Source organism: Panthera tigris, chromosome A1, assembly GCF_018350195.1.
Source record: "Panthera tigris isolate Pti1 chromosome A1, P.tigris_Pti1_mat1.1, whole genome shotgun sequence".
NCBI classification, from domain to species: Eukaryota; Metazoa; Chordata; class Mammalia; order Carnivora; family Felidae; genus Panthera; species Panthera tigris.
The window spans coordinates 204,981,889-205,002,679 of record NC_056660.1 but is presented as its reverse complement, the minus strand read 5'-3'; the positions used below and the strand labels follow the sequence as shown (position 1 = coordinate 205,002,679).

Here is a 20,791-nt window from a genome sequence, read left to right as displayed (position 1 = left end):
TCAAGAGTGACCCCAAGGACTGAGCTGATGACTTTTGGACCTCCTGCGATTAGTGTTGATTAGGGGGAAATGATTTGGTGCTACCAAGGCTATAATTTCTCCCATTATAAAACCATTAATTTCACTATATTACCTTCTTCTGGAAATGGTCTTGCTCAGAATTGCCTGTCACTTCTCCACAGCATGAAATCTAACTTGCATCTTATTTGGACTAAACAGCACACATAATATCCTCTCATATTTTATATATCTTAGGGATTTTCCTTTCTCCTCTTTTTATATGAGCCACCGACTTAATCTTTATATTCTCCGTGGTGCTTTAGTATATTGTGCATTTTGAATGAAGACCTACTTTATTATATGAATGGCTTCAGGGATATAGATTTTTAAAGTTTTCAGTACTGACATCCTAATTGCTTCTAGAATTTGAATAATGCTTTAAAACACACTATTTCCCAGATGAGAAGAGCCTAACATTAAAAAAAATTAAAAATGACTCCAAGGAAAGTATATGCGGAAGTTTTCTCTACTATTTTTGCAACTTTTCTGTAAGTTTGAAATCATTTAAAATAAAAAAGTGGAAAAAAAAAACCCTCCAAAACATAAAAGTTAAAAATCTTCTTGATGTTAAAAAAAATCTTCTTGATGTTAGTTTTTACTTTCTTATCTCCTCTGGGGACTCTGAGCTGAAGTCAAAGCAATCAAGGCCAAGCCGATGAGTAAAGGCAGTGCTCCGACACAGGGCATGATTTTCAGAGGTGACGGGAAAACTTGCTAGAGGACATCCATATTTGTGCCTGACAGGAGCACCTTCTCCCACCTAGCAGAGTTTTGATTTTCCTTGTACGCGACCATCTCCCATCTCACTCCATTCTCATTTGTGTGGTGCTTGATTGGGAAATTGACTTCAGTCCCAACTCAGACCAGTCAGACTCAATTCTGCTTTTTTGGTTGAAATTACTGGGAAAAAGAAGTGCTCTTTGGTCATCTTGACTCAATGTGGAAAACCCTCCTTAAATATATTCAATGCAGAGGAAAGTAAAACTGAGAGAAGGAGAAAATTCAAGCCCTCATGATACTGTGTGAGATCCCAGATCCAATGATCCCCAAATTGCTTCTGTTTCAGTTTTGATTAGGCTGAGAAATAGCCCCTTCTTTTGGGGGGCTTAAATTAGAGTTCTATTTCCATCACAAACTGAGAAGGTAAAAATTATCTTGGACTGAGAAAGTAAAATCTGCCTGGCCATTCATCAGACTAGAATAACAGGCAGAGATAAAGCCAGCTTGGCAAAGTGAACAGGAAATGCCAAGGACATACCATGGCTCTAAAGTGTCCTAAGAATACCCTTCTTGAGTGACTGCGACTATTTGAAATTCTATCAGTAAGAATGAGACATCCTACTCTTGCATGCAGGAGCTAAGTCACTCTGATACAGGAAAGCTGGTGCCCCATCTCTGACTCGCTGAACCAGAAACTGTATTTTTTTTAAGATTCCGGTAATTGTATGCACGATAAAATTTGATAATTGCAACAGGGAGTCCTGGGTGTTTTCATAGGGCTTCTCAAGATAACTCACAGGTGGGGAAGGGGGACATGAACCCATTAGCCTTTCCCTTATGAAAGCCATCCTGTGATAAATCATTTTGCGAGTTTTACTTTTTACTTTTCTGTAAATGCTTCTTTGAAGTAAGTAACATTGAAAAACATCACTTTAAGTCCTTTTAATACTTCATTGTGAACGAGCTCATCAGATTGTGAGGAAATAAGTTTTATTTGTAGTGGATAAAGGAAGGAGGACTCCTACTAAAGAGGAGCTGGGAACCTGCACATTAGAGTCCTCTACCCGATTTTGTCATTTGCCCATTGTATGGAGATGGCTGCTGGCCAGAGCTGCTGGCTCTTTTAAGGTACATACATCTGGGAATAGGTCTAAATAACAGAATTGGAGGGGGGGGGGTCCATCAGAGGCCTATTTGTTTAAGAACCAAGAAACCTCCTAGAATAATTTGAGAGAAAGCAAACTCATGAAAATAAATTTGACCAGGAAGAAAGCCTTGGTACCCAGAGGGGAGTAGTGACTTTGAGACTAGTACATGACTTTGAGAATAGCATGGTGGCTGTCTCTGGAATTAATTTCTGTCCCAAGCCCATACATAACAGAGAGAGGGAGTAGGGTGGGAAGGGAGGGAGGGAGATTGAAAGAGAGAGAAAGAGAGAGAGATTTGAATTTGGGTAATTATCAGGGTACTAGAGACCCTCTATTAGAATATAACATAAAGGCAGGAGAAGCATTTCACACCTACCTTCATTCAGCCATGATTGCTCACTCCTTCGGCACCTGAGGGCTTTACCAGACAAGCAGTGCCTGTCTGGAAGATTCTTGGGGCTCATTGAAAAGAGGCAAATATTGGGAGGCTGAAGTGAACATTAAGACGAGGCAATAACAACAGCCAGCCGCTGAAAGTTGTGGAGTTTTTTTATTAAGTAGACAGGAAACATCCTCTGGGGACTCAGGAAAGTGTGGGGAGGGGAACAGTCTTCCAAAAGGGTGTGTGAGCAGAGGTCTTGTATAGAAGCAGGAGTCTGTGGGATTCTAGATAATGTATCCATGCAAACTCACTTGTATCTACAAGCAGAAGAATGGAAAATTTCGCAAGAGATTTTGTTGATATTCAAAATGTAATCCCCTCCCTCACCCTTCCTCAGCTCTTTTTAAATAGATGCATCACAAGCCAGTTCCCTTGGGTAAATATTCTTTGCAAAGACTCAGTTGACTTTATAGCTAAGAGAAGAGGTTTTTCTGTCCTTGGAGAGAACGCTAGGCAGTATGTTTTCTCCTAAATTCCTCCAATGTTTCTAGTATTTCTCCAAGGAGAAAAAAGAGGTAGAGGATACTGCCTTGGACTTTTTTGAACCCTCATCACCACCAAACAGTGCTCAGCATGTGCCTGACCCTCATCAAGCACTTGTCTACCATTTGATTGGGTCACATCTAGTCACAATTTAATTTCACTGCTTCCAAACATGTTGTAATAACTGCCATGCCCTGGGAGTACGGACATTGCTAAGATGTGACTCTTCCTGTCGAAGTTTAAGTCAAAGATTCACAATCCTATAGCCCAATGAGAAAAGGATTATTGGTTCTATATTAATATTTTTGCCTTTTCCTATTGCTAAAATAAAAACCATCCTGCAGACACATTTTTCTCCAAAAATGAAAGAGCACAGTTTAATAATAGCTGAGCACTTGTATTGAGGCAAAAGATTTCCTCTTCATCATTTCTCAGTAAAACCCCAGGAGGTCAAGTTTACACATTTCTATGAGGGAAAAAGTATGAGGGGAGAATACGCATTCTGCCAAGGAGTTCTTTGGGAACTGCCGGCATTGGCATTCTTCTCTCCCTGTCACTTGGGGTACTAAATCCCACTTTCCAGAATTCAATGTAGTTTTGATGTGGTTCATCTTTACTTAATAGCCAGCTCCAGATGGTCCCAGGAATACTTCTATCCACTGAAGGATGAATATGGTAGAAAGTGCCAGTTACATGTAGGTTTGCTTCTGGCCCTTGATTTCAGTGCAGCCTTTATTATGGCTTATTACTAAGGACTATGTTGAGGCACATGTTGAGAGAGCCAATGCTGAAACCGTCCATTGCAGGATGGTCTTTCTACTTAAAAAGAAGTATTTCCTCCAATTCCAGATGATGTTTTCGCTCCTTTGATCTAGGGAGCATCACCGTTTTTATCCTGTGTGAAAGAGACAATTTATGGGGGCTGCTTTGCTTTATGCGGTCAGCCTCTTCTGGCGAGAAAAAAATTCATCTGAAGTCCCTGGAGGCAAGCAAAGGAAGGAGAAGAGATAGAGCCTCTAGTTTTTGCTGTTTTTGAGCCACAGTTAGAATGTGGCAGCCAAGCTTGTACACACTGCCCTGCGCATGATGACAGGGAATGTGGCAGAGAGAGGAGGGGAAATCCGCTCTTCGCTCATGTATGGCCCTGACCAACCAATTTCCAATTATGCTTACTGCAGAAATTGTCCTTTTCTTCTTAGGCTTTTAGGAACAACTGTGTTCGAACAGTTTTACTATCTGGGGATATTACCTTGAAAAGATCATTGAGAATAAATGTATGTTTGCTTTTTGTTTATTTGTTAGAGGACAAAATGATGCCACCTGTTAGCTCCATTGAGAAAGTACCAAAGATGTGCTTCATCCCTTCTCCTAAGGAACAATTTAGAAACGTTTTGTAGTGCTTAGCAAGGACCCTAGCGTACGGCAGGTACTTGGCAAATGTTTGCTGAATAACTGACTGAATAACGGCTCTGATCAACTATTGCAATGTTAAGGACAAAGATATGATTATGTGGAGTATTATTTGCAAATGCACAGTGTTTCACAAATGTAGAAATCATTACAGCTTTATAAATAGAAATCCTCTCATGTCATGAACCCACCAATGTATATAATAGGCAGAGTTTTGGGGGGCACTTATGTTCAAGTTCAATCCCCAAAATTATCTTGGACCACATGTTGTTTTGTTTTGTTTTGCTGGGTTGTCTTTTAAATACTATGACAATGCTTAAATTTTGTTTTAAGGCTGATTTGAACTCCAATACATAGGGTTTGTATGGTGAAATACAAAGGCATTTCCCTTTTGAAATAGTGTTTCACGCATTGGGCATAGTGAAGGTTCAGCAAAAGTAGATTTCATTTACCCTAAGCTTTTAACCTCAAAATGGTATCTTATAATAATAATACTAAATTAATATAATTTTGTTGCAGTGATATTGGTCTTCTTTGTGGTAATATCAGAGGCTGAGAGTAATAGATTTGGAGATACCTAACTTTGATGCAATGGCAGTACTCATGGCATTGCCTTTATTGGTGGAGAACATATCCTTTCACAGAGGAAATCCTTACATGATGATTCATATTTTTAAAAAAAATTATATTTTCTCATGCTCTGAGTCATGTTCTACTTAAGAGATCTACTTTTGGACTTATAATGCAACACTGATGACTATGAAATAAAAAAAAAAAAAGATAACTGGTACCAGCACTTTATTAGGCATTTCACTGGATACAAAGAAACTTTTTTTACATTAAGAACAACAATCTTATCCAAAAGATTCACATTTGCTAAACAGAACAGTGGTAGGTATGTATTTTCTTTATACCACATTTATTAAAGTATCAGTGACCAGATCCTAAAAAGAGAAGGCACAGATCTGTCTCCCTCTGGTGAATTTCTGGTGTCTAGTGAAGGAAATGTCACCAGCTCTGCAAATTCTCATCCTTTAGAAATGAAGCAAATCAATGCAAATGTGTACAAGCAGGGACCATGAGATGGAAATGTTACATTAAGAAATTTGGATTTTCTTATTCATAGGAATGTTGAGAGGAGGTAGGTACCAAAACTGTTCCCAAACACCAACCACGTTTAGATCGTGTCACGGATTCACTGTGGGATACAAGAGTATTTGAAAATTCTATTTTAGGAATTCCAACATAGTTCTATTCTCTGCAAACTGTTCTAGAAACTGGCCTTAGATTTCATTATTCTTACTCTGGGATGTCTTGAGTTCTCATTTCCTCCAAAAAAACTACTGGTTATTATAATTTGCTTTGGCAAGTCTCCCTGCGGGGTACTGGTTCATTGTCAAGGTCCATATTCTATCACCTGCCCAATCCCAACCCAGTCTCCTGAGGAGACTGTGTCTATATCCCAGACTTTTTTTCTCGCTCTCTTTTTAGCAATCAAAAGAGTTCTTTCTATGTCAGATTTTCTATAATTTCATAGATGATTAGCTCTAAACTGATAAAAATAATTTGTGGTAGGGTGGTAATGAGGGGAGTAATGGATTAGTTCGTTACCTCTCTGAAGAAAAAGAAACTGAATTTTAAAAGAGGTCCTGGTATCGAGTTGGAAGGTGCTACCACTTTCCAGGGGCATTTTAAAAAATTTAATTAATTAATTTTTACATGTGAGAGACACAGAGCTTGAGTGGGGGATGGGCAGAGGGAGAGGGAGACATAGGATCTAAAGCAGGCTCCAGGCTCTGAGCTGTCAGCACAGAGCCTGGATGTGGGGCTGGAAACCACAAACCATGAGATCATGACCTGGGCTGAAGTGGGACACTTAACCAACTGAGCCATCCAGGTGCCCAAGGGGCATTTTTAAGGTGTGGTGTGTTTTTGGATGTCCTAGTTCCTGGGGAATATTACTTAAGGGATTAGTGGGGGAGAGTTTAGATCTCGAAACAGGATGGTGAAGGGAAATTTTGAATGTGGTGGCATTAATCTTATAGAGCTACTTGATTATGCCACCTATATTTGAGTTGGTCCTTTGTAAAGCATTCATGGAACTTGGCATGGACCAACATTTTCCTTCAGGAAGGGTATTAGGACTATAGATTTCCATAAGATACCTTAACATAGGGGTTCAGAGGGAGGTTGGATCTCACCCTTTATAGGTAGCCCAATTGAAAAAGAGAGAAGAGGCAGGATGGATAGGGTTGCCAGATTAGGAGAAAAAAAAGAGAAAAAAAGGACACATCCCATTAAATTTGAACTTCAGATAAACAATGAAAAGTTTTTGGTATGTCTCATGAAATGTTTTGGAAATTCTCATACTAAAAAATACTGTTTATCTGAAATGTGAATTTCACTGCGTGTCCTGTGTTTCATCTGGCAAGACTAAATATGGAAAAGAAATAACTGAGGATGGAGAAAGAGAGGCAATAAGACTGATTAATATTCCACACCCAGATACCAGGCTCAAGGAAGATTACAAAGTTTTTGCTCTGAGCATGACAACTCACGCAGATCCTTGAATTAGTCCTGCATTTTCTATTGCTGGTCTACACGCAGGCAGATAACAAAGGTGTAAAAGGATGTCGTACACCTGTGTTTTGAGAAGGGAACCGTGTTGGAACCACCCAATGTTGATGGGTCTCTAGTGACTCTCACAGAGCCTCAGCAGTTCACCTTGACTGAGAATTCCAATGTTTAAAAAGCAAATGTCTGAAGAAATCATCTTTCACGGAAGACTTATCCTCATAAGCGGAATGGTTCCGTGTTTGGAAGAACAACTTCTGAAGTGCACTGGTTCTGTTGCTGATGGAAACAAATGTGAATCTAACTTTTTTGCATGATAATGAAGTGAATAAATACATTGACATTTGAAACTTTTGAGAGGTTTCCGGTACTCCATAAGCTGAACTATTTGCTTGGGGGAGCTCAGATAATTTCTAAAGCACATTCCTTACATGATTTTTTTACAAAGGCCATTTTAGACAAAAACATAATTTCTCTTCAAATTTTTATCCCAAATTACAACAAAAAATGGCAATGAGTTAAGGCTGGTCATAATGTGCCCTTTTTCTTTAGGATAAGTTTGATTTTTGATAAGATACAATATATTAACACACAAACCACATACAAGCACATACTTTTGACTCATACAAATATACATTTAGAACTAATACCTATAAAATCGTACCACAAATGAAATAAAAACTGCACAATTTTTAACAGACTCAATCAATACATTTTACAAATTCTACAGAACATTTTATTGATGTCATTGGGAAAACAAACGATTTAGAGCATTATTTAAAACTGTATATAACACAGGAGCCACCAATAAGTTATGGCAAATATAGCCTCTACACCATTGTGTCACTGTAATCTAGTCGAAAAGACTAAAATGCTGTCAAATAAAATACTTGTAAAAACCTTGTTTAGCATATCCTGAGGGACACTGTGCATTATTTTCTGTTAGTGATTCAAAAGTCAAGCACTCTACCTATGAAGCTCTCATTTGGATGAGCAACCAAAGGTTAGGAGGTTGCATCATCGCATCTGTAGAACTATAGAACTGGAAACTCACGAGAACATGCATTTCCTGAGACCTCCAACTTTCCAGTCTGGAATGCTAACAGGGGAGAACCTGAACAGGTAACTCTGGCTAAAACACGTTAGGACCTCAAAGAACTGAAAACAGCTTTAAGTCAAGATGTTTGTTTGTAACTTTGATTCAAGTCCATCTTCAATTCTCCAGCTTGAAGCGTAATTGACGATGTATTTAGACTATCACTGCTCGTCATTTCTTATTTATGATGGTCTCATTTTTCACTGGTTTTCTAGTGATTTTTTTCTCCTCTTGAATATATAAATATCTGAGTTATGTTTATGCCCATTAACATAAGGAAATACTGATTTTAAGAGTTAAAATGGCAATAGAATCAGGTTGGGTGATTAGAGAGTGCAGTTGTAACTTGAATAATGCGTGTGAGATGTGCATCCCGTGTGTGTGTATGTGTGTGTGTGTGTTTCTATGCGTGTACACACACAGGCACATACATGCCAAACACTTAATGCTCTAGTACATTCACTGCTGGGTGGTGCTCTATGAAAAGTGAGTTTTCCCAGTATGGCTGAAAGTGAATATTGAGGTCATCATACAAAATATCCTAAGGCTTTTCAAAGATGCCTCCTCATTCTCTGCACTCGTATGAATGTGTGGTAATAAGGGAGACATAAATGATAATGGCAAAGTATTCGCCGTTTCGGTCCTTCAAAATTACAGACAGGAAAGCAAACGAAAAAAAAGATATTCTTTGCATATCTTCCCTCATCCCACCCACTCCTTTGATTTCCTGCTGCAGATTGCGTAGTGGTTGGATTTTGTTTCTGTTTTTGCCTTGTAGGACTTGTGACATAAAGTTTTAAGAAAAAGCCACACAAAAAGTGCACCAAGATATATCGCCTACATCCTGGGGCCTATTAGTAGCCCTTGTGTTCCTGGCTCTCTGGAAAGACAATGCCCTGCGAAGACAAAGGAGCAGAGGCTGAGGGTAAGCTCTGATTGCATAATACTAGTCCTCACCCCCACTCTATTTAAGGCCCACAGCCTGCTCCCTACATCCGCCTCAGGGCAGAGCCAGTAGGCAGAAGACAGCCAAAGCCACCTTGTCTCTGTTCCCCTTTCCAAGGACTCCCTCCTGGTGACTCTCCCTCTAGCTGGAGGACCCATGGTCCACTTCTACCTGCTCCCGCCTTTAGAAATGAAGGCAAGTCCGTTTATTCTTGGTGCCTGCTACGTGGGGACTGTATGTCCACATGGAAACCATAACATTGACTTGAAAGTACCTTTTGTCCAACAAGGTTTCTGCATGCATATCATTGATAGCAATAAAAAGCTTTCTCCAGTAAAAAAAAAAAAAAAGCCTGCACAATTAGTCTAATGCTTCAGCATGTTTGTTTTTTCCAGCACCCAAATGACAAATATGGTAAAGCTAATTCTAAGCAAACATTATAAGAAAGCATCTAAGTTCAAGAAAATACAACATAGTTACCCCTATATTTTATTCATTCCTCATTAATATGTTGAAAGATTTGTTTTCTGTCATATTTATAAGTTAAATCCTTGTGTCATTGCAAGTGTGCTTGGCTAAAGATCCTCCCAAGGGATGAATAATGAATTGTCAGAGAGAAGATCTGCTCACAAAGCAAATTGACAGGATATAAATTTCAATAATCCATAGTCCTTTAAAAAGGATTCATATTCAACTGCACATTAAGAGCAGGTGAAAGAGGTAAAAAAGACAATAAACTGCAAGAGGAGGGAAGGTGGAAAGAAAACTATATTTGTGAATAATTAAGTCCCAAGCCAGAATATTTTTACAAACATATTTGAAGATAATCAGCTACTCTACTTTCAAAGGTCTTAACCACTCTTTTCATACCTTGCTAAGGGTTTCAGTCTCAAAATTAAGTGATTAAATATTACCAATATTTTCCCTGGAAAAGGAGAACTGTGATTATACCCGTGTCTGCGTGTGTCTGTGTGCATTTGTATCTGTCTGCCGGCAGGAGTGGGTACGTGTCGGCATACGGGGGGTGGCACGACAGACACACAACTGGAATGTGGAAGCGTTGCACGTCTGCATGCTGCTGCAGCTCTCCCAAGCACAACTGCACATTCTTCATAAACATTCTCTTCAGGGTGAAAATTTTCTCTTTCCTCCCTGCAGCTGCTAAAAAATACTATTTTCTGACAGTGAGTATTTATAACCTTATAACTAGCTCTTAATTACTCAAAATCTTGACACAATCTTGGGATCAACCCCCTTACCTAGGTGTAAGAGATCAAACCGTATGTCCTATGTTTAAATTAACTAAAAACTACAGACATGCTTTTATTTTTCTATTTTCCTATGGCCCTACTTTGCGTGGAACGCATTTCCCCGGGAAACTCTTGAGGTGCAATTATTTCTAAACACGAAGTTAAAACAATTCATAATTATAAGAATTTCAGCAATTTATAGATTTTTAGAAATGCCTCACAGTATTCCTGTGAGGCACGCAGGTAAGGGTTATTGTGCTCTTTTGGAATATTTTAGAGTTGTCAAATATCACAAAGACACCAAGGAGGGAGCAAGGCTCAAAGCGGAGTTATCATTTTCCTTCTCTGTAGATGTGGACTATATCAAATGTTGAGACACAGAAAGGTTCTGTGAAACTTTTGCCTCTGTCCCAGGCTCGATTCTGGGGTAGGATAGAACCCAGAAGTGATGAGTCAGTGTTAATTTTCAGTGTGTCTGCCCACACCCCATGTATTTAAGCATCTCCTAAAAACATTTCATGGATCTTTAAGATTTTACACTATACATGGTTTCAAAAACTTTTAATTCTTTCTGCAACCCTTCCTCTTTTCTCGACTTTCCTCAACTTCGAGTAAAAATCTGAACTGAAGCTGCTCGAAATCCGTTCCTCAAAATTTGAGATTTAGAATTACATGTTCGGAGATGCCAATTTGGTAGGAAAGCTTGCACAATGTTTCATTTCTTTCTTCTTCATTTTCCTTCCTTTTTTTTTAATCAAGAGAATTAATAGGGGAGATTTTGTAAGGGTTCTTTTCAGAGCTTCCTGATTTTAACACGTCTGTCATAATTTTTTACTTACTGAGGATTTGCAGGGCACTATTACTTAAGAGATTCCTGAATTAAAATGGCATCCATCTCTTCTCCCTCCTCCATTTTTCACTATAGGGTTGGCACTAATCATTCTTTCAAAAAAGTTTTTACTCTATATTTATAGCTGCCTTAAATAGAAACACTGTGAAACACTGTTATATTCATATAACACAAAAATTACTGATTATGGCCTCCAATATTACTGATGCAGGGAAACTGATTTGATGCATATTTTCTATGACCAAAAGTTAGCAATGATCGACCAATTGCAGACGACTATAGAATATTATATTATACCAAGTCTTCACAAAAACAAATTTCAGTACAACGATGTAATACACATTACGTTGGGCATTCAATTGTTTTGAGTCCCATATGGCAGCTGATTAAAAAGAGCGAGCGAAAGAGGGAGCGGAAAGGTTCAGTTAGTGGAAACAGTGTAGGAGCCCTAGGCTGAAATCGGAAACGCAATCAAGTAAACACTCATGAGTTATACGTTACAAAGACTAATTCTGAAAAACAAAATTCACTGGTCTTTTTTTATCCCTAACACTAGTAGCAGATTTTGCTCATCAAATGGGAAATGAAGTATTTATAGTAATGCAGAGTATGATAATCATCACTGAAGAAATGGATTCCCCCTTTTCCCACCCACTACCAGCCTAATCCCCTCAGAGACTCAGTGGAATAGGAAGATCAGAGTGTTTATAGATAATATGCCTAGTACAATGAGTCTTCTCTATCTTACTCGTGGATGCTCCAAATGGTACTATCAAGTGTTGGCTTCTCCCTCATCAAAGACATAGTTGAGCTTTATGACAGTGCTGATGAAATCCCCAAGTTCTACAAAATCAGCAGTGACAATATTGATGCCACTCTCTCCTGGCTTCTGTGTGCGGACCCACTGCATCATGGCAGGAAGAGCTCTGAGAAAGGAAAGAAAAAGAGAAGTCACAGGAGGCAAGATACTATTTTTCAAGCTTACAACACCCAGGCTTAACTTTAGTTTTTTAACTTATTAAAATAAATGCCCAATTATAGACACAGAATAGAGAAAAAAAAAAAAGCCAAATGGACAATGGTAGATTTTTAACCTCTGAAGGGACTCTGCAGGAGAAACATTCACTAGAGCGGTCCATATTAGACTCTCTTTGGAGATCTCAGTTGCTGTGAGAGTTTATAGGGCAGTTTTCCCACTGAGAATACAACATTTTTGCACGCGTATTCTAGTTTGGCATGGTGTGATTTCAAACCCTGCAAAGGTATGCGTGGTGAGGTCAGAGATGACTACGTACACCTAACAAACATTTATGATGAGCTTGTTATTTTCGGAAAATGTGCTAGACACTGTAAATAGATACAACAGAAAAAACCTCTGCATCCAAAGAATGCATGATTTGCTGGTGGGAAGGTAGATACGGAAAAACATTTTAACGTTATACAATCAGGGCTCGTCCTTCAAGCAGTTAATGATCACCTATTATATTCCAGATACCATTGGAGGCCCTTGAAAAACTTGAATGAACCAAGAAGATAAAAATATTCACCTGTGAGGAGCTTACATTCTAATAAAGAGGGACAAACAATAAATAACAATCCTAAATAAGTTATGTCATTTGATAGGAGGGAATAAGAGCTATAAAAATGGAGACAAAAAAGGATTAGGAATGTGTAGGTAGAGAGGGGTGGTATAGATTACAACTTAAAATGGGTGGGTTATAGGCCTCATGGATAAGGGGATGTTTGTGCAAAGTTAAAGGAGACAAGGGAGTTAGTCATGTGAATATCTAGGGAAAGCATTTCAGTTACCACCATGGCCCTAAAGGGGTAGCGTGTCTACTTGGAAAAAGATCTGATATTCAGGACACAAAGTGCTGTTAAGAGCCATCATAGAAGAGTTAGAGCTACAAGAGTGGATAAGATTACCTGATTTTGCAGAAGGAGAAGAGAAGAGAGAATCTGAAGATCATGTGAGGGTTGAGCAGAAAACTTGATTCAAGAAAAGAAAAAGAGAAGTAGGTATAGAGGTAGAAGGAAAATCAGGAGCATGTAATTATGAAAATCAGGGCAGAAAGGAAGCCACGCCCCTTTCGGTTTGTGAAGCAGAAGTATGGAATGGAATAGACACCCATTTCTCCAGATCTCAGAAAGCATATCTGGTCTAAGCAAACTCCACTATCCCAGGCAACACTGGGTCGACTGCCTTGGACTACCTTAATCTGGTGGATAAGACCTTAAAAATTCTGATCCATGTTTTTCAGCATATACATTTTCCCATTGGACACAGATAGGGGAGGATCCAATTGCTTCTCAACGAGCATGACATGGATCTAAATGCCTTCATAGAATAGACTGGCAGGTGGAGAAATTTGGTCTTCACAGCAACAGTTTCAGAAGATAATTGTACCTTACAATGAAAAATCTGGATCCCTAAGTACAGACACAAGTGTGTTCAAGTTGATTAGAAAGGCAGATGCCTTTGCTATGTGTGTGCAGCCACTCGGGTTTGAATTCCATTACTTTTTCTTCTGGACTTGCCAGAGCAGAAGATATCTCTCTGTTGTGAATGCAGAATCATCTTGGCATTTTAGAAAAGGTGGACACTGTGGAAAAAGTTATCAGAACTGGGGCATTTCCTGGGACAAATTGGGAGGTGGGAGGTGGCATGAATAGGATGACCCTGAGGCCAGTGCTCATTATGTATTGACCAAAACTGTGTGCTGGTTCACTAGATTCCTTGAAGTTCAAGGTCACAGCAACTAATTCCCATCTCCCAACCATGGCCACCACAGAAACAGCTCTTCAGATGCCTTCTACCACTCAAAGATTAAAATTCCTGGGCCTGAATTTAGCAACTCATTATCATCCCCATAGGGAGATGTTAGGAGAATGTAAGAGTGCTCTGCTCTGTTTCCTATAAAATAGATTGCTCTGAGGATCGATGAAACATCCTTTTGGAATAGCGTGTAGGCCTCAGGTGAAAAAAAAAAAGAGTTTTACATTTAAAATGCCATTTCTCTGAGTTGTGGGAATACTTCTATTTTTCTGTTCAGATACACTTTCCTAAAGACAATATGATACCAAAGACAAAACAAGTAATAATGCCAGGTTGGATCTCAAGTACTCAGACAGTTTTAAGTAGAATTATATTAAACAAAAAGACTCAATATACTGTATTAAAACCAGCTAAAGCTACTGAAGTTATAATTATTTAGAATGGCATTTCTTAACCCATTTTCATTATGGCCGCCCTATGGAGCCTTTACAAATAGTTTTTCCTACTCACTCTCCTGCTCCATGATAGACTGTGTCGATATACTGATTATATATCTGTGTTTTATACACAAAAAGAGTTGATTTTGCTTTTGCCCTCCCGAGAACCAAGGTTTGCCCCTTTGGGCGCAATATTGATATTGACAATGCAAGATGTACAGCTAATTACCAAGTTTTGATTATATTTAGTGTTGGATAGAGTGACCTACTCTGGTGCTAATAAAATATTGTCCCAGTGTAACAATTTTCATGGTATAAGCTGGTTAAACTGTAGTTTTTTAAATCATTCATTCATTCAACAAAGATGTACTGCACACCTCTGGAGAAGAGGGTTCTAACTACAGCTCCCTAGAAGCACCCTGAAGTTCAAAACTTCATCTCTCCCAGAGAAATGTTGCCATAGCCTTGTCCCCACAGTCCTTTCTGTGCTTTTTCTACGCTACAACCGGGACAATCTCTTTCCATTATTTCTCTACAAAAACAACCACAAACTCTTCTCTCACCTACAAGATACACCTAGCTCTTCAGCAGTGTAGATGAATTTGTCTACACTTCTCTCACACCATCCACCACACACACCCCTCTTTGGCCTCGTCTGTTATTACTTCCTACGTGCTAATTTGTTCTCCAGCAATACTGAGAGGCTTGTATCTTTCCCTAACCACACCCTGTGGTTTCATCATGCCCTCAGTATTTTTTCAGGCCTTACCTTTCTATGAAATACCATTCCTTCTTCAGTACCTCTTCTTGGTTTAACTAATTTCTATTTGCCCTTTACGATTTGGCTCAGCCATTATCTTGATCCCTCCCACTTAAGTCTGGGTGAAGAACCCTTTCCTTTCTTTATGCTTTATATCCTTTAAACATAGTTCTGTGACTATGCATTGCACACAGCATTGAGATAATTCATTTCCATGCCTCTTTCTTTCAGTGCCTGCACACTTCAAAAAACAAAAATCGTATCATACTTACAGTATACTGCCTGTACCTACCACAATACCTGAAACCTGAAAGGAAAAAAAAAAACACACTTGTGGAACTTAAATGTTGAACTAGAAATCTTGGTCTCAGATGTCACAAAGTCTAACAAGCAAAATGGATGCGAACCAACTGTAACAATATAATATGGTACAATGATCAGGGGCATAGGATTCCATGGGAGCATATTAGATGAAATAATTTATGTCACTTAGGAGAAATTAAAGAAGAATTTAAGGAATAGATCACAAAACAGGTGACATCTGAACTTGGTCATGACTCATTAGATAAAGAAGGAAGGCATTTCAAGAGAAGGGAAAGTACATGCATAAGCCTAGGGTCTGTCCAGAGATGGGCAAGGATTAGAGTCGCGCATATAAAGTGCTAAGATGAGTGTCTAGCTCTTTGTCAGTGGTACTGTCTCGAATATCCACTGAGGGACGGCCTGTGCAATGCCCTGCTCCAGTCTCCAGAATCTCCAGGAAGGAAGGCAGCAGGAAATTCTGACAGCCACCTAGCCATAATACAGTCGTAATGGAAAAATGAGCCCGTGGGATTTGTTTCCAACGTCCACAAACCCAATCAAAGACAGAAAGGAGGAGAGAGGTCTTGGTGCTATAAGGGCAAGACTGGTGATGAGGGTTTTAGGGAAATGTCCTGGGAAGGGCTTTGTTTCTAGGCACACGGTTGTGGCAAACATCTGAGTATGCTTGTCCCGCTACAGATGCTAATTAAGTTGGCAAAAGAGCAAGCAGTTTCAGAACCAAAGGAAGCCTCAAAGCCCTTCTCTGGACTGTGGAGCTCTCCCGAGGAAAGGCATCTTCAAACAGATTGCAGGCTTCTTAGGGCAGAAACAGGCACATCTGCAGGAGTCCGGATAACCTCCCTCCAAGGAACAACAAGAGGGGAGAGAAATGGCGGCCAGAGGTCTTCTGAAGCGTCGGCTTTGAGAATCGGTTCTGAACAGATTTAAAGGAAAAGACAGGAGTTGAAAGTACTGAGTTCAGCAACCCTCAGTGTGCTGACCTTGACTTATTAATTCATGTCAATCTCCTACTTAGGATGCTTCAATCACTTCTTTGTGCTCTGAGCACAAAGGTAAAAATCCTTAACTGGCCTAGGAAACAGCTACCACTAGCGGCTTCTCCACTTGCGTCTCCGGTCACTCTTCCCCTGGTTGGATTCTAGCCACGTCCTCAGTCTTGCTTCTGGACCAGCCTGAGTTTGCTCAGGGAACTTTGTAGACGCTGTTTTGTTGTTTGCCTGTTTTTTATTAGAATGTCTTCTCTTTTATGCCCCTTTACTTGGCCACCTCACTCGTCTTTCAGGTGATAGTTTAAATGTCACGGCTTCAAAATGCTAGTCAGAATTGTAATTATATTTATGTATTTGATCAATATCTGTCTCCCCGACTAGACTGTAATCGCTTTGAGGAGGAGGACTGTTTGTTTTCCCACTGATGTATCCCCAATGCTTATGGTAGTGCCTGGCATAGACTAAGTGCTCAATAAACATTTACTGAGTAAATGAACAGGTTTTATGTTTTTAAATTACTTTGGGAATAGAGATGTATGCAGTAACATAATTCGTGAAAAGTCTGCTCGGTTTTCCTCACTGTGGCTACTGCCACAGATTTGAGTTTGTGAATTCATGCTATTTTGTTGATGAAAGTGTGTGTGTGTGTGTTTTAAATTAACTTGACCAATTTGTACAATGATTTTCCCTGCCTTACACATACAGTGTTGGGAGAGTCTGTGTAATAATAATGATAGTAGTGACCATTATCTTTATAAGAATAAAGTATATCAGAATTAAACTTAATCAGATTCATTTACTATCAATTTCATATTAGTGTTCATGATTAATTCTAATTGCTTATCATTTAATTAGATTTAAATATACTAGGAATCCATGTCAAATTTATATTCAAGTGTGTGTGTATACACATAATACTTTTACCACAAATGCATTTTATATATGTTACTTCTCTAACTTCTCGAAACTGGGGGTTTTTTGCAGTTATGAATGAATGATCGTAGATAATAAAATACTTGCATCTTTCAGTGAATTTTATTTGAATGTATTTAATTAAACAATGACATGTTTCTTTTATTGAATTAAATAGGATCTCCGAATTCATTTCATTAATTTTTACAGAACTCTCTGATGGCCTTGGGGATAAAGATTACAAATGAAAATGTCAGAGCCTCATTACTGCCTGTCCCAGACCCAGCCTCTCCTGAGATACGGATTTTTGTTGATCAGCAAAGTTTAAAATTACAATCACAGGTCTTTCTTTCCATGAGCAACTGAGTCACCCAGGACCAACTAATTAAAATCAAGTCCGACATATTTTAAAATGTGATTTCCTATCAGTCTGGCTGTTTCTGAAAGCTTAGAAATTTCACTTGAAAAGGTAAAGAAAAGAAAGACAAAATAAAGAGAAGCCCTTGCGTAAAAGGTTGGTGTTTTATTCACCAAAGGATACAGTGATAAAAGGCAGGGCTTTTGCATCTGTAGGTTTAAACCCTGAAAGAAGCTTAAAAATAACCTCAGGTAGACAGATGGGTTATCTCATAAATCATAACTTCCTAAAATACAAGGCTTATCATTCCTTGCTAAACCTGTTTCTGTTCAGGAAGCTGCATATCTGATTTATGCCTGATGAAAATAGCTCATTTTTGAAAAAATCCTTTTCCCCTAGAATTGCACACAGAGGAAGAATGAAGTCGTGAATTATCTATAAGACAAATGCCCTCACAAACAACTCTAGAGATTTTAGAGGACTTGAGCTTTCCTAAGTAGGAGACTAAAGGCTTCCCGTGCCTTCCTATGACCTACACTACATACTTGCAGAACTAAATTACTGCAGCCATTAGGTGTAAAACAGAAAATAATTAAAGGCATGACTACACACATAGCTGGTCTGAATTTTCCCCTCTCTGGCAGTGAAAGGACGAAAGCCCTGTCTCCTCGACTTTTCTAGATTCTCTGCTTAAAACTCCATTTGTAGCTTCATAAAGACATCTGTTCAACAAATATTTATGAAGCACCTCTTACGGTGTGCTGAGAACGCAGTGGGGGTCAGAAACAGACACAGTCCTTGCTCTCCCGGCACATACAGTCTAGTAGGGGAAAGAGATTTGTTACAAAGAAAAAAACAAAACAATAACAAATAACAGGAAAGCAAAACCTGGGTTGATATTAAGAGAGAAACTTCAGTTCTGGTCCTGACTATAGTAATGTGTTTTATTTATAATCTTGCATAAATTTTGCAAACCCTCTGTATCCCAAATTTCCCTAATTGTAAAATTAGAAATAATAGCACTCGGAGGTAGACACACCCACACACAAAGTGATGATATCTATGAGGGTACGATTCAAGTGTAAGGTCTGGGGTTGCTCAATTTTTTTTTTAATATTTATTTTTGAGAAAGATACAGAGTGCGAGCAGGGAAGGAACAGAGAGAGAGGGAGATACAGAATCCGAAGCAGACTCTGGGCTCTGTGCTGACAGCACAGAACCTGACGTGGGGCTAGAACTCATGAACCATGAGATCATGACCTGAACTGAAGTCAGATGCCTAATCGACTGAACCACCCGGGTGTCACTCGGGACAGTGTGGTTTAAACGTGACTCAGCACAACCGTGAAAGCAGACATGTTTTGGGGGCCATGGGATAAGGACACAAGAGCTGCTGTCATACCAGGAATATCAGGCAGGGGACGGACCTGCCTTCATCATCACCCTTACTAGTGGCTTTAAGTTTTCAAAGGGATACGTTCCAAGTCCTCACGAGTACATGAAAGCTATCTCACCTCCTTCCCATGCCGGACAGGTTGTTTAGTTTATTTTTGCATTTGTTTAGCAAAAAGCAATGCAGTCAAATCAAAGCAAAGGACGCCACTCCTTTCCTTTGATGCTGGCAACAGGAGCTTCTTATTGTGGCGTGGAACAAAACCGTTAAAAATTCATTTTCAATTAAAACAAGATCATAGAGACTACAAGAAGAATGGTGTTTAGAGCTCATAAAATGTCCTGTGTCTGCAGGCTCATCATTTGCTCCCAGCCAATGTTGCAGCATAAGCCGTAACCCTGCTCGGAGAACAGAGGGTGAGAGGTCAGCTTCCCAGTGAGCAGGGACTCTCTTGTCTGCTAATTTTTTAAGGGAGCAAGCGAGCAATAAAGCATTGCAAATTCTAAACACAGAGACCCTTCCGGATGTTGAGATTTAGATTGCCAGGAGGCACACAACGGGTTTTCATTCAAGGGTAGCAGCTCACGATTATGAACACCTCTGTGCGGGGTCAGGGGTTTTCACCTCAGTTTGTTCCTCCACACCAGATAGCCCCTCACTCGGGGCAATGTTCAGGTACTCAAAGTTCAGAAGCAATTGACTTCATTCAGTACAGTTTCTATCTGTGGGCATCTGTCCTGCCTTTCTGCTCTTCGGAAAGATTTCCATTGGCTACAAAAGAGCCACAGTTGAACGGACCCTGAAATCAAATTTGACATTTCTGATTTCGCTGGGAACAAACATCTCAAGGACTCTCCAGGTTGATCCCTTGGCTCTCAATGATTCCCTGCTTGGGGGGATAATCAGAGGTTGCAATGTAAGCCACCACAGAAATCAGTCACCCATGAGCTGTCGTCACACACGTTAACTGAAATGCCACTTTTCTTTACTGCTGGCAGGATCATGGTATTAATTCAGTTTTAGTGTTGAGTACCTATTGTTTATTGGCAGTTCTAGTGGAATTCTGTATGCATTTAATTTTAACAATGGGGAGATAAGTTATCAGTTATCAAATAAACATTTATTAAGAGAAGACAGGCTCTCTGAGGGGAAAATGTGGTAAAAGGTCCTTGAAGGTGAAATCCTGGTAACCACTGGTCTCCATCACATTCATGTATTCCCTTGTACTGTCAACAAATGTTTACGGAGTACTTACCATGTGGCAGTTGTTGGGACAGATACAGATGTGGATCAGACATGGTCTTTGCCTTAATTATGGAACTAATTCTGGAATTGCCTGTACTGCTGCAAATAAGACATTGCTTAATTGCTCTAATAGCCTTGCATGGAAGCAAATGGAGATGTCCCCAAAGCTTCCTCTGGCCTCATGAACTAGCTGCTGGCGTCTTTCTTGACACACGCTTTAATTCAAATGGAAACATTCCATGGACTCTTATAAATTCGTGAGGCTAAATAAAAACTACTCTCTAAGGACTCGTAAGTTAAGTGAGTATTTATCGAGTTTTAATGGACTGCCAACAATCGATATAGGGGCAGTGGAAAAAGCAAAATCTTTAGAATCAGACAGAGCCTTATTTGAGTTACTAATGAAACGTGACCTCAAGGAAGGCTATGGAACCTCCCCAACGTGAAGTGTCTCCATTGTAAGTTGGGCATATAATGGTGCATGCCTCATAGTGTTTTTGCAAGAATAAACTAAAACAGTATAATATAGATAGGTGGTACAGCATAGAGGTGAAGAGTGAAGACTTTGGAGCAGACTCTGAATTCACACCCTGCACTCTCATCTATACTTGGGTTACT

General features: G+C 39.4%; 1 protein-coding gene across 13 annotated transcripts in view; it reads right to left on the bottom strand.

Annotated features, from left to right (window-relative positions):
- Positions 1-11,250: 11,250 nt before the first annotated feature.
- Positions 11,251-20,791, bottom strand: part of PLCXD3 (phosphatidylinositol specific phospholipase C X domain containing 3) — a 219,053-nt gene continuing 209,512 nt past the window's right edge. For 11 of the 13 annotated variants that reach the window (XM_042995704.1, XM_042995715.1, XM_042995722.1 and 8 more), the window contains one exon: positions 11,251-11,905. In XM_042995704.1, coding sequence (XP_042851638.1) covers positions 11,831-11,905 — 75 coding nt within the window. In that variant the 3' untranslated portion in view covers positions 11,251-11,830. The remainder of the gene's footprint in view (positions 11,906-20,791) is intronic. The other 2 variants (XR_006221024.1, XR_006221028.1) reach the window with 1 other exon arrangement.